The sequence below is a fragment of the Hydra vulgaris genome, chromosome 07, assembly GCF_038396675.1.
Source record: "Hydra vulgaris chromosome 07, alternate assembly HydraT2T_AEP".
NCBI lineage: Eukaryota > Metazoa > Cnidaria > Hydrozoa > Anthoathecata > Hydridae > Hydra > Hydra vulgaris.
In genome coordinates, this window is record NC_088926.1 from 14,682,586 (window position 1) to 14,696,529 (window position 13,944).

At 30.6% G+C, this 13,944-nt stretch overlaps 1 protein-coding gene across 1 annotated transcript in view; it reads right to left on the reverse strand.

Moving 5' to 3' along the window:
- The window catches only part of LOC100206310 (transmembrane prolyl 4-hydroxylase), a 47,037-nt gene that overhangs the window by 2,593 nt on the left and 30,500 nt on the right, over window positions 1-13,944 (reverse strand). Inside the window, exons 6-7 of the mRNA XM_065801151.1 lie at window positions 909-990; window positions 491-668 (exon numbers count right to left, since the gene is read on the reverse strand). Coding sequence (XP_065657223.1) covers window positions 491-668; window positions 909-990 — 260 coding nt within the window. The remainder of the gene's footprint in view (window positions 1-490; window positions 669-908; window positions 991-13,944) is intronic.

Sequence of the window (13,944 nt, forward strand, 5' to 3'; positions counted from 1 at the left end):
AAATTAGATAGCCCCACCATTCCCTAAATGATGCAACTCTCGGAATTAGGAAAAATGAGGTCGGCAATAATTTGCCGAACTCAATCCTTTAGAGGTCACATCAGACATAGAAAACATAGAAATGAGGTCGGCAATTTTTTGCCGACCTCAAACACTTTTAGGTCAGCATTGCCGAATGCCAACTCTAATTCCGAGGGCTGATGATATAAATATTATTTTTCAAAAATTCTGCAAATAACTAAAAAAAGTGCAATTTATTAAATCTCGCTAAAAAACATTGATACAAAAGCAGTATAAATAACCAATGATAACAAAACCCCCCTCTTTATCTTGTTTTTGAAAAAAAACTCAAAAAGTTTTAGTAATTATTTATTAACACATCTATAAATTTATTCGTTAGGTTAAATAAACTATTTTTAATATAAACCTTGTAACAATATAAAAATAGCACACAGAACTGCAAAAATATAAAAATATAATAAAATTATACCTAAAATAATGGAGTTGTTAAAAGTAAACCCTCCACTTTCATCTTTACCATTTCCTTGAAAAATCCAATTTGCACCATCTTTCATAAATTTGATATCAACACTAAAAAAGAATCGATTTCCAGTTGTTTTTGCGTATTGGTAATAGCCACGCCATTCTCCAGAATTATGTGTAATAGTCTAGATATTTATATGTAGAATATAAATATATTAGTATATAAAATATATTATATACACACACACATATATATATATATATATATATATATATATATATATATATATATATATATATATATATATATATATATATATATATATATATAACCATATATATTTCTTATATAGCTTCATTTTTATATTTTCTTTTTTCAAATTTAACATTTAAAAAAACAAACAAGTAGAGCATGATAAGACTACCTGATATTTATGATTGGCCAATGGAAAGACTAGTTCTCCTCCCTTTTCAACATCATTTAAAAAGACAGTAAATGAAATGTACCTAAAAAGTTATTACATATAGATAAATGTATGGATTCAAGTTTTCAGTTTCAATTAAAAAAAACTAACAAACTAAGAGAAAGAGTGAAAAAAAAACAACTAAATAAAACATAAGTATAACATTGTGGAGATGCAAATTTAGGTTTTAATTTTTTTTTAAATTTCTAATTAAGAATTTTTTATCAGCAGACAATTAAAAAAATCTTAAACTAATAAGATTTTGTTATACACAGAATTATGGCAGCCTGAAATATAATAAATTTAAGTATTTATATATCTGATATATTAACTTTTTTTTTTTAAAAACAACAACATAATCTTGACATTTTATGGTAAAAAAAAAAAAAAAAATTAATTTACTGATTATATTTATTATTACAATTTATTTTACTAAACTATTATTATTTTTTAATTCTGATTCACTCCCAACGAGGCTGCAAGCAACCACTATTATGTTGGGAGTTACTAGAAAAAAAGAATAGAGTTAAAGAGCAAGGAAAAAGTGAGAAAGATTCAAAAATGTGAAGATCTAAAAAAGTGAGGTCAGATCCAAAAGAAGAGGCCAGATTCAAGATCGGCTGCATGTTCTAAGCAATTGAAAGTCATTTTAAATGTAAGGTTGTCAGGAAGATCATTAATGTAGATAAGAAACAAAACAGGACCAAGGATAGAACCTTGAGGTACCCCAAGAGTTACTGGAAATGAAGAAGAGTGTTGGCCTTTGAGGATGACTTTTACAAAGCGGTTAGAAATAAATAATTTGATAATTTCAGAGACTTTCCAGATACACTTTTAAAAGCAAGCTTATAGAGATGACCAGCATGCCAATCTTTGTTGAAAGCTTTAAATATATCAAAGGCAATAGCCCTAGCCTCACTGCCTCCTTTAGCAATGGAAGCTGGAGTGATTTAAATGTCTAACAATCAATTAACCTCTCTAACTAGAATAACAGGAAGGGTATGGCCATAAGATTCAAAAGCCGTATAAGGAGAAAAGCTCTTTACAAATAATTCAGTACCATGAATTAGAAATGGTATGTTAGACTTTTTTTAATGTTGAAGATTATCCAAAAGCCTTTAGAGCCTAACTTCTAAAATAAGATACAAGATTTGGTAAACTGGGAAAAATAAAGCTTAGCATCAGCACCTTTTTACATCGATTTCTTGCAATAATAAATAGGGGTTTTTTCTTAAGAGAGTTGTTCATTTGAAAAAGATGAAAAAAAATGATTACAATTAGATATAGCAGCTGCATAAGAAGGTGAAAACCATGGAGTAAAATGAGACTTGACTTGGAACCAACAAGATAAAATAAAAGCCAATCCAATAGTCATGTGACTATTGGAGTCTTGGCAAAGATTATAATAGTCACATGACTATTGGATTGCAAGGTCCTTGCCTTTACCTAAAAGAGAAACTAACTCCAACTTAAAAATTCCCTGCTTTTAGACTATTGGTTGAGTAAAGGCTAGAAATGGTGTCTCTATAAAAACACTTATCTTTGGCATTTGTTAACTGTATCCAGCTATTGTCTCATAGAAACCCTCCTAGGCAAAGATTTTAGGGATAAGCAGAATAATTCTGTTGATCAGCCTCGAACCACTTTATTTTTAAGCTGGCGTAGATGTAAACCTGTGTTACATTGTTTCCTGCCTAGGATGATGAATGCTAGATCTTCTTGATTCTATTCATAGGTTTTTGCTTGTGCCTCCTTCATAGTGGCTATGCAACTTTTCCTGTTATATCCTAATGAGGGTACCGCTCTAAAACTCAGTTTAATGGTTCTGAGGCCAGCTGGTAGTAAGGTTTCCCTAACTAGGTAGCTCTCAGAGGGGCTGATTCCATCAACAGCTGTAAAATATCAAAGTATTAACAATGCCATGATGTGCATGGATAATGTCAGGCACATTATACTTTTGGTGTACAATTTCAAGGCCACATTAGAAGTCCTACATTACAACTTAGAGTTAATTAACAGGACTGAGATAACTGCATAGGTCACTGTTTGGGATGCTGTGCTCTATTAATGAATGACTCAAGTTCTCTTTAAACTTAAATCACGCCCATAGTAACCCAAAATATTGAATATAAAAAACCATCCCACCACCTGACTGTTTCAATATATCTTTCACAAATATTCATGGTCTTTGAAGTAACCTTCCATCAGTTGAATCTTACCTTTTGCAAAATTTACTAGATCTGCTTGCTCTTTGTGAGACTAATTTAAATTTGGCTATTTTTTTTTTCAGATCTCAGTACTGACAGGTACTATCTCTGCCTACAAGGCAGCATGGCATGGGGCAGGTAGTACTGGGTTACATGATACCAGTAGAAGGATGATTATTGAAATATTTTTATATTTATTATTAAATTTTTGTTAATGTTGTTTATCATTAAATGGACAATTATCAGGGTGGCCAGCTAAAAGTAAATTTTAAATTCCTGGATATTTCCAGGATTTTTCAAGGAAATTTTGGGTTATTCAAGGATATTTTGATTTTTTCTCGACAATAAAATGGACCAGTAAATGCAAAATTTATTGTCTTAGAACAAAACAACTAAATAACTATATTTGAATACGCATATAAATCATATGAACACACATATATATATGTATGTATATATATATATATATATATATATATATATATATATATATATATATATATATATATATATATATATATATATATATATATATATATTTATATTTATATATATATATAACAACTTTTTTATTTTATCTCTTTTTTGGATTGCTCCAGTTTTTTTAATGAAAGATCAAGGTCTTTAATTGTTTGTTCTTTTTCTAAAATTGTGTTTCTAAAAGAATTTGCTTTTGCAAGGACTTTTGCAAGCATTTACTCAGAAGTAAAGAGTGAAGTCTCTCTTTACTTCTGAGTAAATGCTTAACTTGTCAGCATCAGATTTAAGAACTTCAATGAACTTTCTAACACTTTCTTTCTGTTTTTTAATAACTAAAATATCTCTATCAATCAATTGACGTTTCCTGCTTTCTTCATCTAACTTTAACTGATCCTTGTTTTCTTTCAATACTGCATTGTAGCAATTGTATGCTAGCTTACAACTTTTTAAAAGATCGCTAGGGAGCTCATACTGATGAATAGCAATGTCATGAGAATTGATGTGATCATAAACTATTCTTTGAGAAATAAGAGATCTCTCTGGCAGATTTTCGACCAACAACTGTTTGATGACACTGAATCCTCGTTTTATCATAGTTTGGCCATGACATAACACAAAAATGATAGCACAGACTTTCCACAATGCTGAATACTTCAGAGCTTTGTGTAAATAGACGTTAAGAAATTTATCAACAGAATCAGTTAACTTGTTAAAAGACTCAAACTTTTTATTAAATCGAACACTTTCTGCACTAACAAATTCATCATATTATTGTTTTGCATCATCTGCATCATCGGTTGAAAGCCATTTTAATGCACTCTCAGCTAGAGCCTTAAATTTAACAGCGGATATTTCCTTGTTTTGAACCATTTCATTTGGAGACAAAGATGAACCATTCCTCACTAAAGAATATTTCAATGGGCATCTTTCTTGTAATTTTTGCAATAACATTATGATAATCTGCTTACATTCCATTATAAACTCTAATATCTCTTCTGGTTTACAACAAAGATAACTTAGCATCTGTTTTAGTGCTGTTCCGAATTCAATTTTGTTTACATCTAGGTGGTTGTTTGATTTACCTACTTCAATCTTAATTAAACTATATGCAGTTGCAGCTTCATTTAAAATGTTTGGTTTGAGAATCATTTTCATCAAACTTCGCAACATGCTTTCTAAACAGTTAGATAAAAATGCAACCATAGGTCTGTCTGTTTGAAATAGAACTAGAAATCCTTTAAATTTTTTGGCAAGATCTTTGAAAAACTGCATTCGCAAAGGTACAAAATTGTGAAGATGATGATCTACCAGAACTTCATAGCTCTTATTTTTAGGACGTCTGCTTCTGCATAGTGATTCCCAATACTTTATAATTTTAACCATGCTTGGCCGTACAATAATGCCTCTAGAAGCCACACCTTCATCTTCTATCCAGCGAGTTGCACAGAAACTGATACAATAAAATCCAAAACTATAAAAGGTGAAATGCTCTTAACTTATATATAAATATAAAAGATAAGATAATTTATTATAATATTTTTTTCTGTTCAAATATGCATACTTACGGCAAAGCAAGCAGATCAGTTTCGCAAACTCTAATATATTCATCTATTTTAGCTGGTGACTCTTTGAAAAGATTATACATTGCATGAAATATTTTTTCTAACTCCCACTTTTGGGAATTTATTGCTGTCTGTAGGGCACCATGAACTATGTGCAAACTGCAACTGCCCATATTAACTATATCAGAATATCGTTTTTCCTGTCTATGTTCATCTAACATTTTTAGAACCTCCCAATTAACATGAGGACCATCCATTAATACTTGAATTAGTTTTCAAAGATCAAACATCTCTGTTGCTTCAATAAGTTTGTCAAATAAATTCTGTGAATTAGGACGTCTGAGGAATTTAGAATCAATATATCTAGCTTTTACAACACCCGAATTTGAATCCCAGTATCTAACTCCACAGTCCATTTGTTCATTTTTAAAGATTACATTCATACTCTCATCATATAACAAAACAAAGATGGGTGATGCTTTGACTTCAGATATAAGTTGCTCTCAATAGTATGGTGCTAAACTAAAATTTATGAGGTAGACACATTTTGTTTGCTTAATGCAAACTTTGATGCTATTGTACTATCAGAGAACATAGATTTGAATATTTCATTTAAATTTAAACATGATTTTAAAGAAAAATGTGACATTACAACATTTAAGGTCCATTTTATTTCTGCCTTGGTAACCAGAGCTGGAGATTGAAGATCTTCTATAGTAGGTTGTGGCATTTTGTCATTTAAAACCTTGTTTGAATTGGGAAAATGTTCTTGTAAGTTAACAAAAGCTGCTTTAGAGCCAGATATTTCTGTAGTAAAATGAAAGTAAGACAATAGAAGACAATATTTGAATTCTTTTGTTAATTTTTTTAATTTTGTTTTATAAAAAAAAACTCTTTATAAAAAATTTGCCAAATGAAATCCTTCTCAGTCTCAGCTTGGGTTGCAAGTGTGTTTGCAACTAATTGATTGCAAGTGCATTTGCAACTAATTGATTGCAAGTATGTTTGCAACTATTTGATTGCACGTGTGTTTGCAACTAATTAAGAAAGACATTAGGAGCAAAGGGTATTTCTTAATCTAACATTCTTAATCTAATTTTATTAGAGATTTAAGACTTGGCTGAAAAAAGATTCAAAAAATCCATGATTAAATGCAGTTTTTTTTAGTTTTCCAAAAGTTTATATTTTTGGACTTCCATCCTTTTAACATTTAACGATTCACATAAAGAAACTTTATTGATTGAATTAAGTTTGAATAAAAGAGTTTCCAGCGACAACTCTATTTTTACACTAAAATAAGAAATAATGTATACTAATATAGTGTGTGGTGCTAATATGAACAGACTTCATATTAGCACCAACATGTAACATCATCAATTATTAATACAGTTATTTTAATTAATTTTAATTACAGTTATTCAAGGTGTCATAAGTAAAAAAATGTGTAATTAAATTACAGTTATTCAGGTGTCATAAGTAAAAAAATGTGTAATTAAATTACAGTTATTCAGGTGTCATAAGTAAAAAAATGTGTAATTAAATTACAGTTATTCAGGTGTCATAAGTAAAAAAATGTGTAATTAAATTACAGTTATTCAGGTGTCATAAGTAAAAAAATGTGTAATTAAATTACAGTTATTCAGGTGTCATAAGTAAAAAAATGTGTAATTAAATTACAGTTATTCAGGTGTCATAAGTAAAAAAATGTGTAATTAAATTACAGTTATTCAGGTGTCATAAGTAAAAAAATGTGTAATTAAATTACAGTTATTCAGGTGTCATAAGTAAAAAAATGTGTAATTAAATTACAGTTATTCAGGTGTCATAAGTAAAAAAATGTGTAATTAAATTAGAGTTATTCAGGTGTCATAAGTAAAAAAATGTGTAATTAAATTAGAGTATTTTAATGCTGCTTTTTATTATTTTTTATTTTTAAACCAAACTTTAATCATAATTAAGTTACTCAAAGTGATTAGCTTACTTATGTTTTTATTTTTATAAGTGATTAGCTTCTATATATGTTTATATAAATATTAATAATGTAAATATATAGACAAAAAATATTGCTAAAAAATATTTTCAAATAAAAGGAAATCTGCATTCTTATATTATCAGAAGTTTGTGTCAAATTTTTTTTGACAAAACGTTGCTGTTTGATGCTGCAGAAGTTTACATATCAACTTTTTATTGTATTATTGATAAAAAGACCTTAACTATTGATAAAAAATAAGAATTGCCAAAAAAAGAAAGAAAAGATATTTGCTCATAAAAAAAACAGCTGTGAAACTTTGTCATTTGTTTATTATTCCATGTACATATTATAACACTAACAAAAAATTACTTAATACTTAATTTTATAAATTTATTTAACTATCTAGAAAAACAATTATTTTATAACTAAACAAATTTTATATTTTATAAGGTATCTACAAAAATATACATCATACTTGTGTTAAATTTTTTTATTTTACATAATAAAACAAATATTTTTATTATTTATTTATTACTTCATTACACACAATAAATATGTTAAAAATAAGGGAAAAATACAAATAAAAAAAAAAATAATAATAAAAAATAAAAATAAAAATAAGGAAAGAATAAGTAAAAAAAAAGAAACTGCACATAATTAAGCTGGAAATTAATGAGTGTGAGTTTATTATTTATTATTGTTTAAAAAGCAGATATACAAATTTTTTTTCTTTGCATATAAATTGATATTTCTTGAATTTTAAATAGAGAATAAATATAGTTTTTACCATTTTTTCGAAACATTAAATAATGACTTCACCACATTTTTTCCATGTTTATCATATATTTTGATTGCTATCATGATCATTCAGATCATTTCAGACCTGGCAATGATTTATATCATTGGACAATAAAACTTGTGTAAGCCAGATTTCAGTTTGAATTAGAGTTTGCACTTCTGTTTAGAAACATGATACTATCATGTAGGGTTGAGCTTTTAGTGACTTTTAAATTTACCGGTAAATTGGTAAAAAAAAAAAGCATAATTTACCTATAAATATCGGTAAAATCTGTAAAAAATAAAAAAATCATAGAAACTCATATAAATTTTTTTTTCATTTCACAATAAAATCTTTATAAGATTCAGATCTAATATCTTTATTGATAATTGTTATATTGATAAAAAATGAGCTTTGAGGAAACAAAGTGTATCAAGTAATTTGTCATTCATTCTGGATCAAATTTTTGTCACAAATAATCCAGCAGCAGAAAAGGCTCACTCAGGCTCAATACTTGTTGGAGGGATAGTCTCCAGTGCATTGAACAAAAGTTCAAGATTGGCAGTTCTCTTTCCAGTAGCTTCATAGATCAACATTTCTTTTAAAATGGCTTTGAACTTGTCGTTTGAACTGTGGTGCTGTTTTTTGGCAGAAAGCTGAATTGCTTCCTCGAGTTCATCTTTAAGTGAAAGCGGGTTTTCATCGAGATTTTCTGAGCCACACACTTCTTGAATGAATTCTAAGTCATCTGGATTTGTTCGGAATAGTCTAGACAACAAATCTTCAGTAGTCTTTTGAAGTACCAACTTCAAAGGCATTTTGAAGACTCCATGTTCTTCAATGTTGGATAAACATTCTGAACTGGATAGGTATCTGAACAAACTTACAAGATTGCTCTGCCTTCTCTATTCAAAACGTCTCAAAATTACACTCTTCATTGCAATGCAAAGAGTTGAATCTTGTTGTTTCAGTCTGTTTACAAGAAACTTTAATATTCCCTCAGCAGTAAGAAGAGTCGCATCCTGTCGGCAAAGGGCCACTGTTGCCAATTTGACTGGTTCAAGAGCAGCAACAATATTGTATAAAATATTTACTTCATCATCACTACAAATTCACTGCAAATCAAATGTGGAGAAATGTCTTTCAATATTTTTCTGAGTGAATCTTTAACTTTGAGAAACTGTTGAATCAACAGTAGATTGTCCCATCTTGTTCTGCAGTCAAGGATTAGTAAAACCTCTTTTCTGTGCTGTTTCTTGATTTCTTCTTGGAGGACATTATTTTTGACTGGAGATTTTTGAAACAACTTGACAATTTTTTGGACTTTTGTGATGACAGATTGCAAGTGCACTTTCACTTTTGGAATGGGAATGTTTTCATCTATGGCAGCATCAAGAAAACTGACTTCGGTGTCAGATTCGGATTCATCACTGCTGACTTTGTTGCTTGTTACTTGTAACGTGTTGTTATTGATTTTTTAGAAAGACTTCTTGTACAGCACTTCTTGAACTGCCAAATGAATTCCATGAGTGTAAAACGTTTGATGCTCAGTTGAAACCAGTTTTCCAAACTTAACCATCATGGAAGCTCCATCCGTAACTGAGCAGACAATGCTGTCGCTAATGTTCAACCCAAATTTGGTCACTTTTTTGTGATAACTGCTGCAGCTTTCTCAGCTGGCAGTGATCCAGAAATTTGAGTCAAGCCCAGATTCCAATATATGTGTTTTTGATGAATATTAATATTCTTCAACCTTCAATATATTCTTATTACCTTCAATTTTTCAAAGAAGTGTACTCATCCAGTGTAATTGAAAAGCGTTTTCCAATGGTTACTAAAGATTTAAAAGTGCTTTTAAGGTCATTTCTCACGCCAGCTGCAAACTTTTTAACTGACTGGACTGCTTGCTTGCGATTTTTTGGAAAATCATAACCTTTTTCATGCATGGCAGATCAAATGAAAGAGCTGTTAACAATGGCATGGAAACTAAATCCATCCAGTGCTGTAAGTCTTGAAATCACTTCTTCAATTAGTTGCTTTGGGAAAAATTTGAAATCTTTGGTTTTTTTGATTCTGTTGCAGCTTTTGTTGTCAACTTTTCTTGTGCTTTATTTTTCATTCCATGTTTTTTGTCTAGGTGACCACATTCCAGTTGAGGAACTTGATTATTTATTGGTATTTCCACATATTTTGCAAGTCACTGTTTTTCCTTTGTTTAAGGTGTAGTGTTTCCAAACGTCTGACATCTTGACCAAAAACAAATCAAATTGATAGATAAATGCAACAACAAATATATCACAAGAAAGTAGTAATGTCTTTCTTAAAATGTTCAGACAAAACTTAACCAACAGAGCATTTTTGAGCATAATAATTCTGATTTTTGTTATTGAGACAAACAAATAAATGAGGTGAAGGAGTTCTAATTTATATAAAGGAAACCCACATATCATTCCTATAACAATAGGAATGATATGTGGGTTTCTGACGGTGATAAAGAAATCATAACAAAATTTTAAACAAAAAAAAATTAATACTCTAGGTGAAGCTGAAAACCTGTCAGGTCAGACATTTGGAGCCCTTTGTTACGGCTTAGGGTTTATTAGTAGTAATGAGGCATTTGCTTGGGCTATTTAGCAGTGTTCTGATTCTATCTATGCTTTGAGTCAAGTTCTTCAATCAAATTTAAAAATGAATAAAGTACCAAAAACTATAAAACACAAAAAACCATCATCATCACCAAGTTCTCTAAACCTATCATTCACTAAGCTTTGAAGTAACTTTTCTTCTGTTGAGTCATATCTCTTGCAAAGTTCACCAGGCCTACTTGCTCTTTGTGAGACTATATTGAGTTCAGCTGTCTCATCTTGTGATCTTAGTGTGATGGTTATCTTCCTCTAATTCGTAAAGACTCCAATAGTCACATGCTTGGCCTCGGCATTTACATTCGTAAGAATTCACCCATTTGTCGTGAAACAAGGTTTGAATCCACAGACTATTTTTTCATGTGCTTTCATTTACCACCACTTCACTCTATCGCCTTTCTATTTGTTCTTTATCGCTCTCCTTTATCTCAAGACTGAACTCTTTTTGATGTTATTTCTGATCATATTGACCACGCCCTCTCTCTTTATCCATCAGCTAATATAGTTGTTGTTGGTGACTTTAATGCTTACCACTCTGAATGGCTTATCTCTTGTGTCAGTGATCCGGCAGGCATTAAAGCCCACAACTTTTGTCTTTCTCAATCTCTAACTCAAATAGTAAACTTTCCAACTCGCTTTCTAGACAACTCGAATCATCTACCTTCTCTACTTGACTTATGTCTTGTCATAGTTAGTGATCATAGTCAGTGCTCAGTTTATTCACATTCACCCTTAGATGCTTCTGATCACAGTTTGATCTCTCTAAAACTAATATTTCATTTTTCTTCATCACCTGAATCCCCCTATCATCGTACCTCTTACAACTACCTTAAAGCTTTCATGGAATCTTTTGTTCCCTCTCCATGATTACAGGTCAAGCCTCACTCTCCTCCATGATTTTCCTCACAATGTGCTGCTGTGATTGCCAATCAAAACCATTACTTCCATATCTATCAGCAAAACAATTCTCCAGAAAACAGACGTCTGTTACTACTGCTAGAAATCATTGTAAAAAGGTTTTGTCTAATGCCAAAGTTCGCTATTGTGAGGTCATGAAATCTCGTATTTCATCACAAAAATTAAGCTCTCTTGACTTCTGGAGAATCTTTAATAGTATTAATAATAAGGGCAAATCTTTAATTCCACCTCTCTTGTATGGTTCAGACTTTGTCACCTCACCTAAAGACAAAGCTGATTTGTTTGCTAAGAACTTTTTGTTAATATCATCTCTTGATTCCACTAGTTACAATCTATCTGATATTGCCAACAAACAGATTGATTGATTGCTTGACATTCATATCACTCCAGCTTCTGTATCTAAAGTGATTTCCTGCTTATACTCTTCTACAGCTTGTGGCCCGGACAACATACCTGTTATTGTCTTGCAGAAGTGTTCTCCGGAGCTGTCGTCTATACTCTCAAAACTATTCAACAAGTGCTTATCAGAGTCTTGTTTTCAAACCTGCTGGAAAGTGGCATCTGTTATCCCTATTTTCAAAAATTATGGAGACCGATCTGATTCGTCTAACTACCGTCCCATTAGTCTTCTTCCTATCATAAGCAAAATTTTTGAATCTTTAATTAACAAACACTTAATTTCTCATCTTGAATCTAATAACTTACTTTCTGACCATCAATATGGATTTTGATCTTCTTATTTTACAGCTGATTTGCTAACAGTAATAACTGATAGGTTTTATCGTGCATTAGATAAAGGTGGAGAGGTTAAGGCCATTGCTCTTGACATTTCAAAAACTTTTGATAAAGTTTGGCATGCTGGTCTTTTCCATAAGCTTTCTTCTTAAGGTGTATCTGGCAACATCTAGATTATTGAATCCTTCCTTTCCAATCATAGTATAAAAATTGTTTTTGATGAACAGCACTCTTCTTCTTATTCTGTAACTTCAGGGGTTCCTCAAGGTTCTATCCTTGGCCCTATACTTTTTAATTTACATTAACGATCTTCCAGATATTCTCACATCTAAGGTGGCATTGTTTGCTGATGATACTACCATTTATTCTTGTCATGATAAGAAGCCAACACTCTCTGATTGCTTGGAGGGGGCATTTGAGCTTGAAAAGGTCTCACTCCTGCTAAAGCATGGGGGTCACAGTGGCTGGTAAACTTTATTACAGATAAAACTCTGTATTGAAGTTCAAAAAAATTTTTTTAAGCCAGTCGTTATCGCAATAATTTAGATCTTCCTATATTTATGAACGGTAATGTACTTGATAAGTCATCTACTCTTCATCTTCTAGGATTAACTCTTACTGCCTATCTTTCTTGGAAACCATATATCAAATCTGTTGCAAAATTAGCATTTGCTAAGGTTGCATTTCTTTATCGAGCTCAACACTTTCTTACTTTGGATTCTATTCTCTATTTTTATAAATCTCAAATCCGGCCTTGTAAGGAATACTATTGCCATATCTGGGGCGAATCTTCTAATGATGTCCTTTCTCTGTCATTCAATTAAGTCTCATCCTTTTTCTGTGACTGTTCTTAAGTGCTCCAAAAACTCTTATTTGTCTAGTTTTTTTCCTCAAACATCAGTTTTTTGGAATTCGCTACCTTCATCTTACTTTCCTGATTCATATAATTTGCAACCCTTTAAGTCGTCTGTCAATCGTTATCTTGCTCTACAATCTTTATCTTTTCTCTTCCAGTAACTTCCAACTTTAATTAGTGGTTGCTTGCAGCCTTGTTGGAAGCAAAGATGTTTAAAAAAAAAAAAAATCATAACTTCTTTTTACAGAAAAATATTATTCACAAAGGTAGCAAAGAAAAAAAAATTAATTTCATAATTGGGGATTTCAAATGAATTGTTCAATTTATAGTATAGTAAAAATCATTTACCGAAATTTGCTGACAATTTTACAGACATATTATAGAGACAAAAATAAAGTTTTTACTATAAAAAGAATGTCCCAGTTGCAAAGTCAAACAGTTGCACCCTAAAACTTGTTTAGCATTTTCCCAACAAATGAAAACTGTTGCTGCTGAAGTGTTTGATTAGTTCATTTATAAGAAATTTAAGATGTATGGTCAAACTCTCATCCAGTTTGATAAGTAAAATAATTTCCTTAACGATTGCGCTAGTGTGTAACACTGCATGTTCTGTTGTTGTTTAATGTTTTATTATTTCAATATTGAAATGATTCTTGTGTTTCTTTGTTTTTAGTTATGAAAAAGCTGCTTATATTTTCATCAGTTACCATTGTCTTATCAGGATTTTTACAAGCCTAACAATTTGTAGAGTTATGAGTTATTCTTGTAATGTTAAATTGTTTTTCTAAAATAGTATCAAAATCTGTTTTGATTCGTTTTTATTGTTTATAGTAAAATATTTTAAGAT